The sequence below is a fragment of the Zea mays genome, chromosome 8, assembly GCF_902167145.1.
Source record: "Zea mays cultivar B73 chromosome 8, Zm-B73-REFERENCE-NAM-5.0, whole genome shotgun sequence".
NCBI classification, from domain to species: domain Eukaryota; kingdom Viridiplantae; phylum Streptophyta; class Magnoliopsida; order Poales; family Poaceae; genus Zea; species Zea mays.
In genome coordinates, this window is record NC_050103.1 from 127,453,063 (window position 1) to 127,465,615 (window position 12,553).

The window sequence follows — 12,553 nt, forward strand, 5'->3', positions numbered from 1 at the left end:
GTGGGACACTTAATATAAAGTTAGGACTTTTATTTTTATTTTAGCAATACTATAAGAGGGGTTGTGGATGAGTAGTCTGACCAAGAGATATCTAGTGTAGTGTTGGTGCATGCACACACTTGAAATTAGTGTTAGGTGTCACTCAAGATCTCACTCACAAGTTGGAATCAAAATCGGTCTAGAAAACACAAGGAAGAAAGAAGGGTTGGTGTTGTGGGGGCACCGGACTGTTCGGTGGTACCACGCAGAACAGTGCAGTAACGACTAGTTTGGGGTGGTTGGACTATTTATACCCTTCCACCAACAATATTCATTGTCTTACTGTCCCAACTAACAAGCATTCATTGCTAAGTACACAAAGCCTAGTGAGGTGATTAACAAAATCATAATCTCATGTTAGGACCTCATTAGTGCACATGAGAGCAACCTAGAGCACACACCGCATGCATTAGGCTTCTCTTGGTCAAGTGAAAGTCTATGATTTATTACTCTTGGTGATCAGCATCAACTAGACGAATCGATGACGATTGGAGCTCGGTGATCACCCCAGAGGCTTCGTTGGTGACCCGACTCTGTGATTGTACGTGGTTGTGAGGGATCCATCGCGCCGTGAGCACTTGGTCCTTGCGAGGATAATCTTGCGCGGGTGCTCCAACGAGGACTAGTGGAGAGTGCTGACTCTCCAATGCCTCGAGAAAAATTTGGAGGAGTCTTCTTGCCCCCATTTTACATTCTGCATTTACTTTGGGTAATTTAATTTGTGTATTTGTGTTTCTAGTATATTCCATGATGACTTAGGGTTGCTTACCGTTTTCTAGTTTTTGTGATTTAGCTAAGTAGTTGGGTGAAGTTGGACTCTTGATTAAGGTTTAATATTTTGCATGAATTTTAGAGAAGCCCAATTCACTCTCTCTTGGGCATCGTGATCCTTTCATATCTGCCTTCATTCAACGAACACCTTAGTTAGTAGTCGTACGACGACTAGAGAATAAAAAATGCACAAACATTTCCTATAGTTGTACATCGAACAATCAGAGGATTATAAATACACAACCTTCTCTAAAGGTTCATAGTTCATAGTACCTCTGGTCTATGGTGTCGCGAAGTCTTATCAAAAGTGTAGGGGTTAGGAAGACCTATCTTAGGGTGACTAACACAACAGCATTGCAGACCATTTTCGGTGGATAGGGTTATTTTCGGTGGCTGCATCCTGACCGTCGAAAATAAGGCACTATTTTCGGCAGCCGCGGACCTTAGCCGCCGAAATAACCTTATTTTCGGCGGTCAGGACGCAGGCCATCGAAAATAGCCGAGTTAGCTTTCAGCGGGTGTCGTTTTCGGTGGCCTGGGTCTGACCGCTAAAAATAATAGCTTATTTTGGCTTTTTTGCGGCTAAGAACCACCGAAAATAGCCCTTATGCCACTGAAAATAACTTATTTTGGCAGCATAAGACTTATTTTTGGTGGTTTCTAGTCACCGAAAATGGGTTTCGTTACTGTAGTGTAAGGCTATCCATACCCATATAACTCTAAACTTCTATCCTAAAAGAAATATTTTGTCATTGTCAGTAAAATTCATTACTCTCCACAGTTATATTTACTCTATATCCTAACTCTATACCAACTATCGTATATAATATTTTGTCCTGTGCATGATGTGGCATGGTGTTTGTCACATGGTGCCTGTACGACGGAGAGAGACATAAAGTAACTCTGTGTCCGCCCCTATTTTACCGGAGGAATTTGTCAAAATAGGTCGTTCTAAACTGCCGCTCTGCAAAATACGCTCGCGCTAGCTCAGATCGTAAAAATGGGTCGCTCAAGCGCTGTCACTCGCCAGGAGAGGTCACGGCAGCTTCTGGCGTACCTGGCAGGTGGGCCCCAGTACGCTTGTACCTATTATGCCCTTACGGTTTAACTCCACGTCGTCTGTTCTTCTTCTCTGGACGCCGAGCACTCCTTCTCCTCCTCCTCTGTCGGCGGTCGTGGGAGACGTACACGGCGATTAGGAGGCACGTCGTCCACCAGTCTCCTCGCAGGTAACCTTCCCCCTTCCCTCAGTGAGTAACCTTTCCCCTACCCTAATCGACGCTTAGGCATGGTTGTGCACCCTGTATTTTTTGGTTTTAGGGTTAGGGTTTAGAGGTATAGTGTTTAGCTGCAGTGGTGATATTTTATCTGCTCCTCGCCGTGTACTAATGGATGCAGGGATGTCGAAGAGCACGAAAATCGCAGATAAAGCAATCATCTTGATGCAGGATCATGCCAAGCATATCTATCGTATTTGCAATGAGAAGCTAATATTGGGTAAAGGATTGACTGCATTTGAGGTCAAAGAACTTCGTGAAGCACTTGAATTCGCCGCCGAAGGATTGGACCAGGACTCCCTTTTTTGCCAAGAGGAATTGGATGCAACTGTTAAGGAGGAACAATTGAAGCATGACGAGAAGGTGGCTTCACAGATGATTGAAAGCCCACTTCCTTCTCCTGATTCGGACTGCTTCCTATCCCTTGAAGAGCACATTGAGAAGTTTTGGGGCGTTGATTACAACTCGGACCAGATGCCTAGCTACTCCGACTAGGCTCAGAGTTTATGGTGTTGTGAAATTCTGGATGTTTGGGTGTAATGGTATTTTGGATGTGTATATGAACTGTAATTCTGGATGTGTGGATGTAATGGTGAACTGACTGAATGGTGTCTTGTGTAATGGTATTTTGGATGTCTATGTGAACTCTAGTTCTGGGTTTAATGGTGAACTGAAATTCAGTGTTTATTGTTCAGTATAATTTGTTAACTCCACTAACTGTGTTCGGCCTGGTGGTATAGCTTGAGGGAGTGCCACTGCTTGGTGTTGGGTGTTCATTGTTGGTCCAGCACCTGTGCTGCTGCTGCTCTAATTCTGGCTGCTGCTGCTGTGCATACCAACAGATTGTTAGTCCAGTTCTGGTGCTAACAACTAGAGCAGCTGAGGACAGCCAGCTGTTTGGAGATGACAACAGTGTAAATTCAAGGACAGCCAACACTTGAGCTGCATTCCCAGTTGTTAACGCCAACAGCCAGCACTTGAGCTGCATTCCCAGTTGTTAGCACCTGAGCTGCTGCTGCTTAGATTTCAAGTGCTGGCTGTTCGTCTCGGTGTGCACTTGAGCTGAGCCTGTTTGTAAATTGTTTGGAGAACTGTCCAGCTGTTTGGAGATGACAGCCAGAACTGGCCAAGTGCTCAACAGGCGTCCTTGAATTTCAAGTGCTGACAGAACTGGCCAAGTTGTTAACAGATTGACAGTCGATCTGATAACTGGCCAAGTTGTTAACAGATTGACAGTCGATCTGATAACTGGCCAAGCTGTTTGGAGATGTGTTAACTGACAGTCGATCTGATAACTGGCCACTGTAAATTCAAGGACGCCTGTTGTTGGACTTGCTCCAAACAGGCTCATCTCCCAAATGAACAGATTTACAAATAGCTCAGTTATTAATAAATGAACAGCTCAGCAGATCAAAAAACAGATAACAAATGAACAAATTGTTGGTCTCAAATAAGGCCTACAAGCATAGTTGACACAACATATTTCACATGGTCTTACACTTCACATGGTCTCAAATAACACATAGTTCACACAACATATTTCAAATCTTACATAGTTTCCTATTCCTTTTTTGGGTACCATTTAGTGGGCACTTATAACTTGTTTGTCTATGACCAAGCTCTCCACATTTTTTGCATCGTATAGGGCCTCTTTTCATTTGCCTGACACCTTCTTTATTGGTTGTCTTAGGTTTACTCCCACCTTCCAGACAACCTTTCATTCGTAATTTTCTTTGCCTACCAACACCTCGTTTTGCTAAAGGTCCTTTTACAACAGGGACCATATCAACTTTAGGCCACTGTGAACGATCCCTTATAGGATAGATGACTCTACAGTATGCTTATCTAAACTTTTGTACTGAATAAAAATCATGAACATAGTTTTCGATCTTTTCACTTCTAAAACTAGTGATGACAACTATGGCATGGTCACAAGGTTTCCCAGTGTGCTGCCACTCCAGACATGAGCACTCTTGCGCTCCTAGATCAACAATATGTCTTTCTTGTTTGGGGCTATTATCAAAAACCTCAGCATGACCATTTCCAGCATTTAAAACTTTTAAATGACCAAGTCCTCTAGACCTTATATTCAATTGATGTACTATAGCTGGCAAGATAGTTCCACATAGTTTGCCACCAATTCTCCTCCTTTTCTCCCATAAGACCAGAATAAGCTCTCTAATCTTGTCTGCTAGTTGAACTACTGGTAGGTCTTTGTGGTCTTTGACCCAGTTGTTGAAACACTCTGCTAAATTGTTGTTGATGTAGTCGCATTTGATATCTGGATCAAAAGTACTCCTCATCCACTTGAACTTGTGATCTCTATTTAGCCAGGTAATCACTTCAGGGTCAGAATGCAAAATGGGCCCAATATGTCTATCAAATTCAGCTTGTCTATATGCTCTTGCAGCAGGATACATTCCTCTGTAACTATTGTCATGGAATCTTTTGATGAAATTTTGCATCAAATGTCTGAAACATTCTCTCTTATCAGCTTGTGGGAAAAGTAGTTCCACAGCAGTCATCAAACCTTTGCCGGCATCAGTACAAATAGCTAGTTTCTCCATATTCCCTATGGCCCTTCGAAGCTGTGTCATAAACCAAACCCAATTATCCTTGCTCTCAGACTCCATGACCCAAACGCAACCGGGTACATCCAATTGTGTCCATCTAACGCTGTTGCAGCTGCTAGGTGACCATTCCATCTACCATTGAGTGCAGTTGAATCCACACTAAGGTAAGGCCTACAAGCAGCACGAAACCCTTCTATACAAGGCTCAAGTGCACAGAAAAATCTATGGAAGTAGACATTTTCATCTACAACTTGGGTGTCTATCTCCACCACACTATGAGGGGCTTTTATCAAAACTTCTTCCTTCCACCTGTACAACATACTGAAACTATCATCCTAATTGCCATGCATCTCTTTTAGAGCTTCTTGCATTTCTTTCCATGTCACATCATAACTGACCCTACAGTTGTATGTGTCTTGTAACCTCTTTTGCAAAGTCTTAGCACCAAGTGAAGGCTCATTTCTTAGTAAAGGCAAGGCCTTCTGTGCTACCCATGCTTGATTGGCATTCCCATAACTAATCCGGCTGCTTGAAGCACATTTATGCTCATTCACTAGGACGGTAACCTACAAAACAAAAAAGGATGTAAGTAACACCAACTTTTGTGAACAAAAATATACAATTGGAGAGAAATAGAAGAAAGGTTAGTACCATAACACTAGAATCTGGCCTTGTAGAACCATTCAGTTTCCAAGGGCATGTGCAATCATTCCCTTTGCAGTACACTCTATATCTATTTCTATCCGACTTTGTTATGCCAAGCTCAAACTCCTCATTTATAGCATATTGCCTCACAGCTAGCCTAAACTCTTTCATCGATGGATAAAGAGTACCCAACTTCAGATCAGGGTGGTCAACATCGTGCAATATATTGACCATTTCTGGATTTTCATCATCAACTGGCATGCAGCATCTACATCGCTTGGATCAAAACTATTACTTTCCGATGTAAAATGAGATGCAAAGTTGCTTGGTTCCGGGTGGGTTCGATTTATCTCCTCATCCTCATCTCCAAGTCCCAAGAACACATACATCTCATCCTCATCACAGATTCTAAACATATCACCCGTCTCCCAATTATCCTTATTTTCAGCATTCTCAATAATAAAGCTATTCCAGTCAATAGACATGGTGCCATCATCATTACCATCCATGATGCGAGCACGAAATTGTCACCACCTATATCTAGTGTTAGCACAAATTATTACACATAATGGTCAAACATATTTTGAATATATGGCGCTGCCGCAGCGGCGATAGAACTTGGGAGCCGCCCGGATTGAGCACCGCGACGCCGCGACAGAGGGGTGGGGTGGGCAAAAGTTACCTGCAAAGGGGAGGAGTGGCAGACGTCTTCGCAGTTCTATTCCAATGGCTTGCACGACCCCCTGGATGAACCAACTGGGTACGTAAACGTTACAGAGGGTAGCGGATATGTCAGCGAACAGGGGAAGAGGGAAGGGGGGAGATCACCTGCAGAGGAGGAGTGGGGGTAGTCGTCGCCGTCGCCGGCCAGGCCGTGCAGATCGATGGCGGCGGACACTGAGAGCGCGAGGAGAGCGGCGTTCCAGAGCCAGAGAGCAGCAGAGAGCGGACACTGAGAGCTCGATATGCTTCGGTTAATGGAGGGAGAAGACGGCGTTGTGAACGGCCGTAAGGGCAAAATGGGCAGGGAGCAACTGGGCCCACCTGCCAGGTACACCAGAAGCTGTCGTGACCTCTCCTGGCGAGTGGCAGCGCTTGAGCGACCCATTTTTACGATCTGAGCTAGCGCGGGCGTATTTTGCAGAGCGGCAGTTTAGAACGACCTATTTTGACAAATTCCTCTATTTTACCGTGGCAGAAAGAGGCATAGGAATTCGTACTGTATAGTGGACTCTATGTTCTTAGCATTGCAGGTAAGGTGCCTCGCTACGGCTAGCCGGTCGAGTCCGTCCTGGTCAAGATAACTAAGGGTGTGTTTGATTGAAGTGAGAAAGAATAGAGTAGCTTCATTCTTTTTTTTTTTTGAATGTTTGGTTTTCAATAAAATAAGATTATAGTAGCTCTTGGATAGATAACTAAGGGTGTGTTTGATTGAAGTGAGAAAGAATAGAGTAGCTTCATTCTATTTTTTTTGAATGTTTGGTTTTCAATAAAATAAGATTATAGTAGCTCATGGATTTTCATATAGAAATTTACTATAAATAGTTGGAACGCAAGATATTTTTGGTTGTATGATATATAGAGCTAGTGACACACAAGGGATGATATAATTTTTTATGGCATAATGAGGATTGTCTCAACAAGAAATCTCTTGTATGCCATGGCATCTCAAATGGGCCACCTAAAACTTACAACTTCACGAATAAACATCAGGTTAACCTTCAAACGGCTACAACGACAGGCAACTGTTTCTGATGCTAAACGGGGCGCAGGGCTCTTCAACTGGGAAGACAGTACTCTGTAGAGAGAGAAAACGCAACCTATTTTAGCAGTAATTATCCACATTAGGGCTTGTTCGGTTAGCTCTCAATCCATGTGGATTGAGTGGGATTGGATGGGTTTGAATCCCAAACAAGTCAAACTTCTTCTCAATTTTTTCCAATCCCATCCAATCCATGTGTATTGGGAATAACCGAACAAGCTCTTAAGTGGTTGCAAAACATACACTGATTGCTTAAGATGGGATTTGCTGATTTGCATAATCAAGTATTTTTTCCTACTATGATTTTGAAATAAGGGCTCTCAAATTAGTGACTATCATGAATCTTGTAATGTCCAGTTAATAACCAGATATGTTGGCGTTGGCAAGACAGTAAAACAACCATATGAAGAAATCAGTAGAACAGAGGTTGACCATCTCCGAGAGGCAGCTGAAGATCACAGCAAACGCAGTTTCCCAGTAACTGAATCGATGTCAGCTTTCCTCCCTGCACAGGTAATTGCAAGGAAAATTCTCAAGTCATGAAAAACTCTTGTTGCATTGACAAACAGAGGGAAATATATAGTGTTAACGAATTCCAATACAATTCAACTTGCAAATTCAAATATATACGCAGAGATAAAAACATTAAGTTCTGAACTTCTGATTGAGAATCTAACCTGGTCCTATTGCAAGAACTGTTTTGGATCCAGCCAGCACCTATACAAGGAAGGAATCAATGAGGACAAAAACTAAATAATACTATAAATGTTTGATAATATCATGCTGCCCGTGCCGGGCCATCTATTGTGCATAGAATTTAGAAATGACACACCATAAAGTCATCACACGGCACTTAAGCACAAAAATAGTCAAGTATCTGGAATGAAAAGCCCTGCTGGGAACTAAAACTTGACCGAGTTGGTTAGGTGGTCTGAGTAGCACTCCTCAGGTCCTGGGTTCGACTCCCCGTGGGAGCGAATTTTCAGGCTGTGGTTAAAAAAATCCCCTCGTCTGTCCCACGCCAAAGCACAGGTCTAAGGCTCAGCCCCGGTCGTGGTCGTTCTCACATGGGCTTCGATGCCGCTGTGTATGGGTGGGGCAGGGGTTCGGGGGTTTTCTTGACCTGTGTGAGAAGGTCTTCTTCTTAATACAATGCCCGGGGGCTGTCTTACCCCCCGCAGGTCAAGTTTTAGTTCCCAGCAGGGCTTTTCATTCCAGATACTTGACTATTTTTGTGCTTAAGTGCCGTGTGATGACTTTATGGTGTGTCATTTCTAAATTCTATGCACAATAGATGGCCCGGCACGGGCAGCATGATATTATCAAACATTTATAGTATAGCTGAAGTATATCATTTTAACAAAAAAATTGCCCAAACTACAATAAATCAAATACTAAATTTTAAATTAAGAATCACTTAGACATGTTAAAGCGCCCGAAATTTAGAAGGATATTGTTTTCTTGATTTTGGTGAAGGCTGCCAGGAGGGCTAGTTTTACATATCAAAGTAGGTAGATCGGCATAAGCATGAAACTAACCTGTGTGCGGCCTGCATCAGCTACAATAAATGTAGGAATACCTCTATGTTCTGCAGTTTCCTTTAGCCTGTTCCTGATAATAGACCACGGGGGGAAAACGTGCTTATAAAGTAAAATGCAAATTTACACATTGCCCATCAAGGCACCAAGCAATGGAAACTTAGATATTATGAGAGCAAGGACTAACATTTCCTGTTGATTCTTGCATGTCAAAACAATCTTAGCTTGTCCAAGTTGCTCCCATTGTCTAAGTAAACCCCGATTGCTGCAGAAGATATGCCAAATGAGTCTGGGGTGCCTCGGTTTTCACAAACTACTGATAACACAAGGTAGCTAAATAGCTCATTGACACAAGCTTCACAGGAAAAAAAATAAGGGTGGAAAAATAAGATTACTGAAACCTGCACTTTCCATCCATTTAATCTCAATACAGTCTACATCCACCACTCACTAGTTGTTTGAAAAGTTACCTTTTTGTATGAAGGACTACAACATAATGAAAAAAAAAAGGAGTCAATACTGTATTTAAGATCACATATGGATGGTGCGATAGTGTTAAGGCCTTAGCTCTGGAGATGGGTGATGGAATAGTTAAGGCCATAGCTCTGGGAGTCCGAGGACTCCACAGATTGGTGATAAGATAGTTAAGGACTTAAGGCCGTACGGACAACACAAATAGTGCACTCTTCAGTGGTTAAAACTCAGCAGCTACTCAGACAAGATAAAATGGTTTGTGAGCCTTCAATCCAATAAAGACAGGTCCCAGTACCCATGCAGAAATACACTCGATATTATTTTGATTAGTATAACAGCATTTATTCAAAATCAATCAATGAGTACCAGCATCTCTGTATCTACGCAAATTGAGCCTACATAGGGTACAGTATCTCTATAAAGAGAAAATATACATCAGCCATCCTTCAACTAAAACTACCTAATGAAGAAACAGTGCAAACCGCATTAACACCTTGACAACAATTCTGCGTACAAGCCAGTCGCTGCATCTGCAAGAGATTAGCAATGAATGAGGCGTTAGTTGGCTCAAAAGTTCAGTACATATAGCAAAAGTTCAGTGCCGATCTGGCTAAGATTTGGTGGTTGCAGATTAGGAAATCACACAGGTTATACAATTTTTAGCTAAGTAAAAAAAAAGAAGCCTATGGATGATTCAAAGGAAAAGAGGGGGGTGCACCGAACCAACAGCAAGCTTCCCCTTGGAGATGAACTTACGGGCACATTGGGAAGCTATTTTACCAGCCCCCATCTTGAGGTCCTGACGCACCACTAAAACCTGCAGTTCGCATTGGCATTACTGAGAGCGAGCTCATCTCCAGAGTTGTGAAGTTCAAAGAGAGCAGCAATACTTGAAACAAAAAAAAAATCAGAAGACCAACGTCGTACACCCTCGCAACGGAGCTATATCGAACGCGATAAAGCACAACCGGCAAACGGTGGAGAAAATTGGAATTATGCCTTATCAAACTAAGGATTCGCTCGAATGCCATTATGAGAACACGCTTCGTTATTACGCCATTCTCAAACACTGGCTTACAGATAAAATGCCATTTAGGGAGTTATTTGACAAAATATCAACTGATCGGACTGTTTTACCCCTAAACTAAACTGTTGCTCGTTCTCTGTCTCCAGTCGCTCGTTCTCTGTCTCCTCTTTGTTCTCGGCCCCGCCGTGCCTCGGTCAGCGTCATGTGCTTACCACGCTCAAAACGCTTTGTTCTCTCTGTCTCCTCTCGCTCGTTCTGTCTCCTCCTCTCTGCTCTCTGGACGTCTCACAGCGCACGGCTCAACATCCTGACGGACAGCAACAACTTCTGAGTTACCAGTTTTCTGGTCAGTTTACTAGTGTTAACATTTCTTTTACATGCAGAGTCGGGTGGGACCAGTTCAATGGTTGAAGCCATATACTGATGAAGTTTTAGTAGAACTTGGTCAGAATGGTGTGAAGAGCCTCCTGGCTGTTCCAGTAAGGTAATGATTGTTGGCATGGTCGCAGGAATTAGGAATTTTTCTATATTACTGGCAGTGCTAATGCATCTGCTCTTGGGTTCAATTTAAGGAGCATAAGCTCTGAATTTTTCCAGCTGTAATCATACCCGATCAGTTGATGCATTAGCACTGGAGACAGAGAATGCCATTAGGAGAAAACGAACGAGCGACTGGAGACAGAGAACAAGCAACAGTTTAGTTTAGGGGTAAAATAGTCCGATCAGTTGATATTTTGTCAAATAACCCCCTAAATGGCATTTTATCTGTAAGTCAGTGTTTGAGAATAGCGTAATAACGAAACGTGTTCTCATAATGGCATTCGAGCGAATCCTTAGTTTGATAATGACATAATTCCAATTTTCTCCAAACGGTGATATTCCAGTGTTAATCAGAGGTAGGCGGTACATATACTACATAGCAGCGAAGGGATCCCAGCACACCGCACACTCGCAGCTTAACATACCATCTTAAGCTCCTCGCCGCCCGAGGCAAACGAGGTCCCCGACGCCCGCTTGGAGCTGGAGGCCCGCGCGGGTGCGGCGGCCGGAGCCGGCGCGGGGCTGGACTTGGGCCTCCACGACGAGGACAAGTCGAGGAGGAGGCCTAGGAGGAACCCGATGGCGAGGCCCGGGAGGAAGTTCGCCGGGCGGAGGCTCGCGGCGAGCCACGGCTCCTCGCCCTGCGACAAGGAGTGGACGAGAGAGAGAGTAGAGAGTGAGGGTTCCGCAACGCAGCTGACGGAGGGGACGGGGCTCGTTGGGCGGTGCGTGCGCGTACCTTCCTCCGGGTGGGGTTCTGGTGCGGCGGGTTTCGCCGCGGCGGAGGAGCCATGGAGGATGGAGGTGGAGCAGTGGGTGGGGAAGGAAGGAGACGTGCTTGTCGATAACGTGTTGCTGCGTGGGCCGGATGTCTGCCAGTGTTAGTTCTGTTGCGTCGAATGGATGGGATGTGCTGCTTGTGCACTTGGGCCGCATGGGCTGGGCTGGGCATCAGTATAAAGGCCGGAATTAACAGCACATTCATCTTATACGGTCCATTCATGTCTACATTTTCCCCTACAAAAGTCGCTGGTACAAGTACAATATGATTCGGAATAAAAAAACAAGTGAAGGTCGATTACTTAAGAAAGCGAATATCACTTCTTTTTGACGCTATGTTTGAGCCATCATGTGTCCCATGACGACTTGGAATTGCAGCTCCCAAACGCATGCGCTACACGTAGCCTGAGAGGTCGGCTGGTCGTCTTATTAGCAAGGGCATGGTTTTTGCCAACACTGCACGGCCGATCAAATGGCACGGGGAGTCGAATGGCTTGGACGTGCTTGGTACGCTTATACTGCTGATTCTGGGCAGGCAGGCATTCCAGTCCGGCGGAAAGCAAGTTCGGCACATAGCGCGTACCGACCGACTAATAATTTGCTCGAACTCCGCGGTACTGTGTGGTTAGTTTTCAGAAGACGCGAAACCGATATCAGATCAGTCGCTTCGTTAAGAAAAGGTAGATAGCGGCGGAGACCGCAGAGCCAGACAGAGCTGAGCGTCATGGGGAGCGAACGAAGTTCGGTGCACGGTGACCAAACCCAGATCTCTCCTCTTCTTTTTTGTCAACAACACTGTGTTGTGTCCTGTGTCGTCAGTGTCACTGTGACCACCACCACCCCTCTGCGAGGAAACAGAGCACTCGCTCGCTGAAAGATATCCAAGTGCACTACCCGTTACGTAACGAAACGACCTCACCGAAAACCCGAAGAAAACTTCAAGGAAACCAGCAGCGCATCGGCGCCAAATAAAGCACTATTATCGCTAATCAGAAGCACCCGTTTTCTCGAGCCATCTCGATCGACATGCACGTAGTCCGTTCCGTTCCGTTCCGTTCCGTTCTCGACCAATCATTATAGCGGCGATTCGGACGCGAAAGCGCCGGCTCGCACACGCTACTGCGCAA

At 44.5% G+C, this 12,553-nt stretch overlaps 1 protein-coding gene and 1 pseudogene across 12 annotated transcripts; one reads left to right on the forward strand and one right to left on the reverse strand.

Moving 5' to 3' along the window:
- The first annotated feature begins 2,195 nt into the window (after positions 1-2,195).
- On the forward strand, positions 2,196-2,772 carry LOC103635864 (uncharacterized; annotated as a pseudogene).
- A 725-nt stretch (positions 2,773-3,497) lies between these two features.
- Positions 3,498-11,750, reverse strand: LOC103635865 (probable peptidyl-tRNA hydrolase 2). 12 transcript variants are annotated; one of them, XR_557666.4, is made up of 10 exons: positions 11,386-11,741; positions 11,072-11,287; positions 9,836-9,896; positions 9,573-9,609; positions 8,793-8,870; positions 8,606-8,678; positions 7,745-7,784; positions 7,500-7,572; positions 5,312-7,103; positions 3,510-5,226 (listed from the first exon to the last, which is right to left on the reverse strand). XR_557666.4 is itself a non-coding variant. In XM_008658242.3 (9 exons), exons 1-8 carry the CDS (start codon positions 11,647-11,649, stop codon positions 7,523-7,525), a joined length of 819 nt encoding a protein of 272 aa, XP_008656464.1. In that variant the 5' UTR covers positions 11,650-11,741; the 3' UTR covers positions 3,510-5,226; positions 7,500-7,522. The 12 variants fall into 12 exon arrangements, 3 of the variants coding, with proteins under 3 accessions (XP_008656463.1, XP_008656464.1, XP_023156568.1); XR_004852032.1 differs by having other exon boundaries at positions 5,988-6,048; positions 6,134-7,572; XR_004852030.1 differs by having other exon boundaries at positions 5,312-6,048; positions 6,134-7,572.
- Between the last annotated feature and the right edge of the window lie 803 nt (positions 11,751-12,553).

Excerpts from the sequence above, each read along its gene's own strand:
- LOC103635865 (XM_008658241.3), bottom strand. The coding sequence starts at position 11,649 with ATGAATGGACCGTATAAGATGAATGTGCTGTTAATTCCGGCCTTTATA. Across the intron at positions 8,871-9,572 it reads TACGCAGAATTGTTGTCAAG|CAATCGGGGTTTACTTAGAC; the intron begins GTGTTAATGCGG and ends TATCTTCTGCAG. Across the intron at positions 7,573-7,744 it reads AGTTCTTGCAATAGGACCAG|GGAGGAAAGCTGACATCGAT; the intron begins GTTAGATTCTCA and ends TTACCTGTGCAG.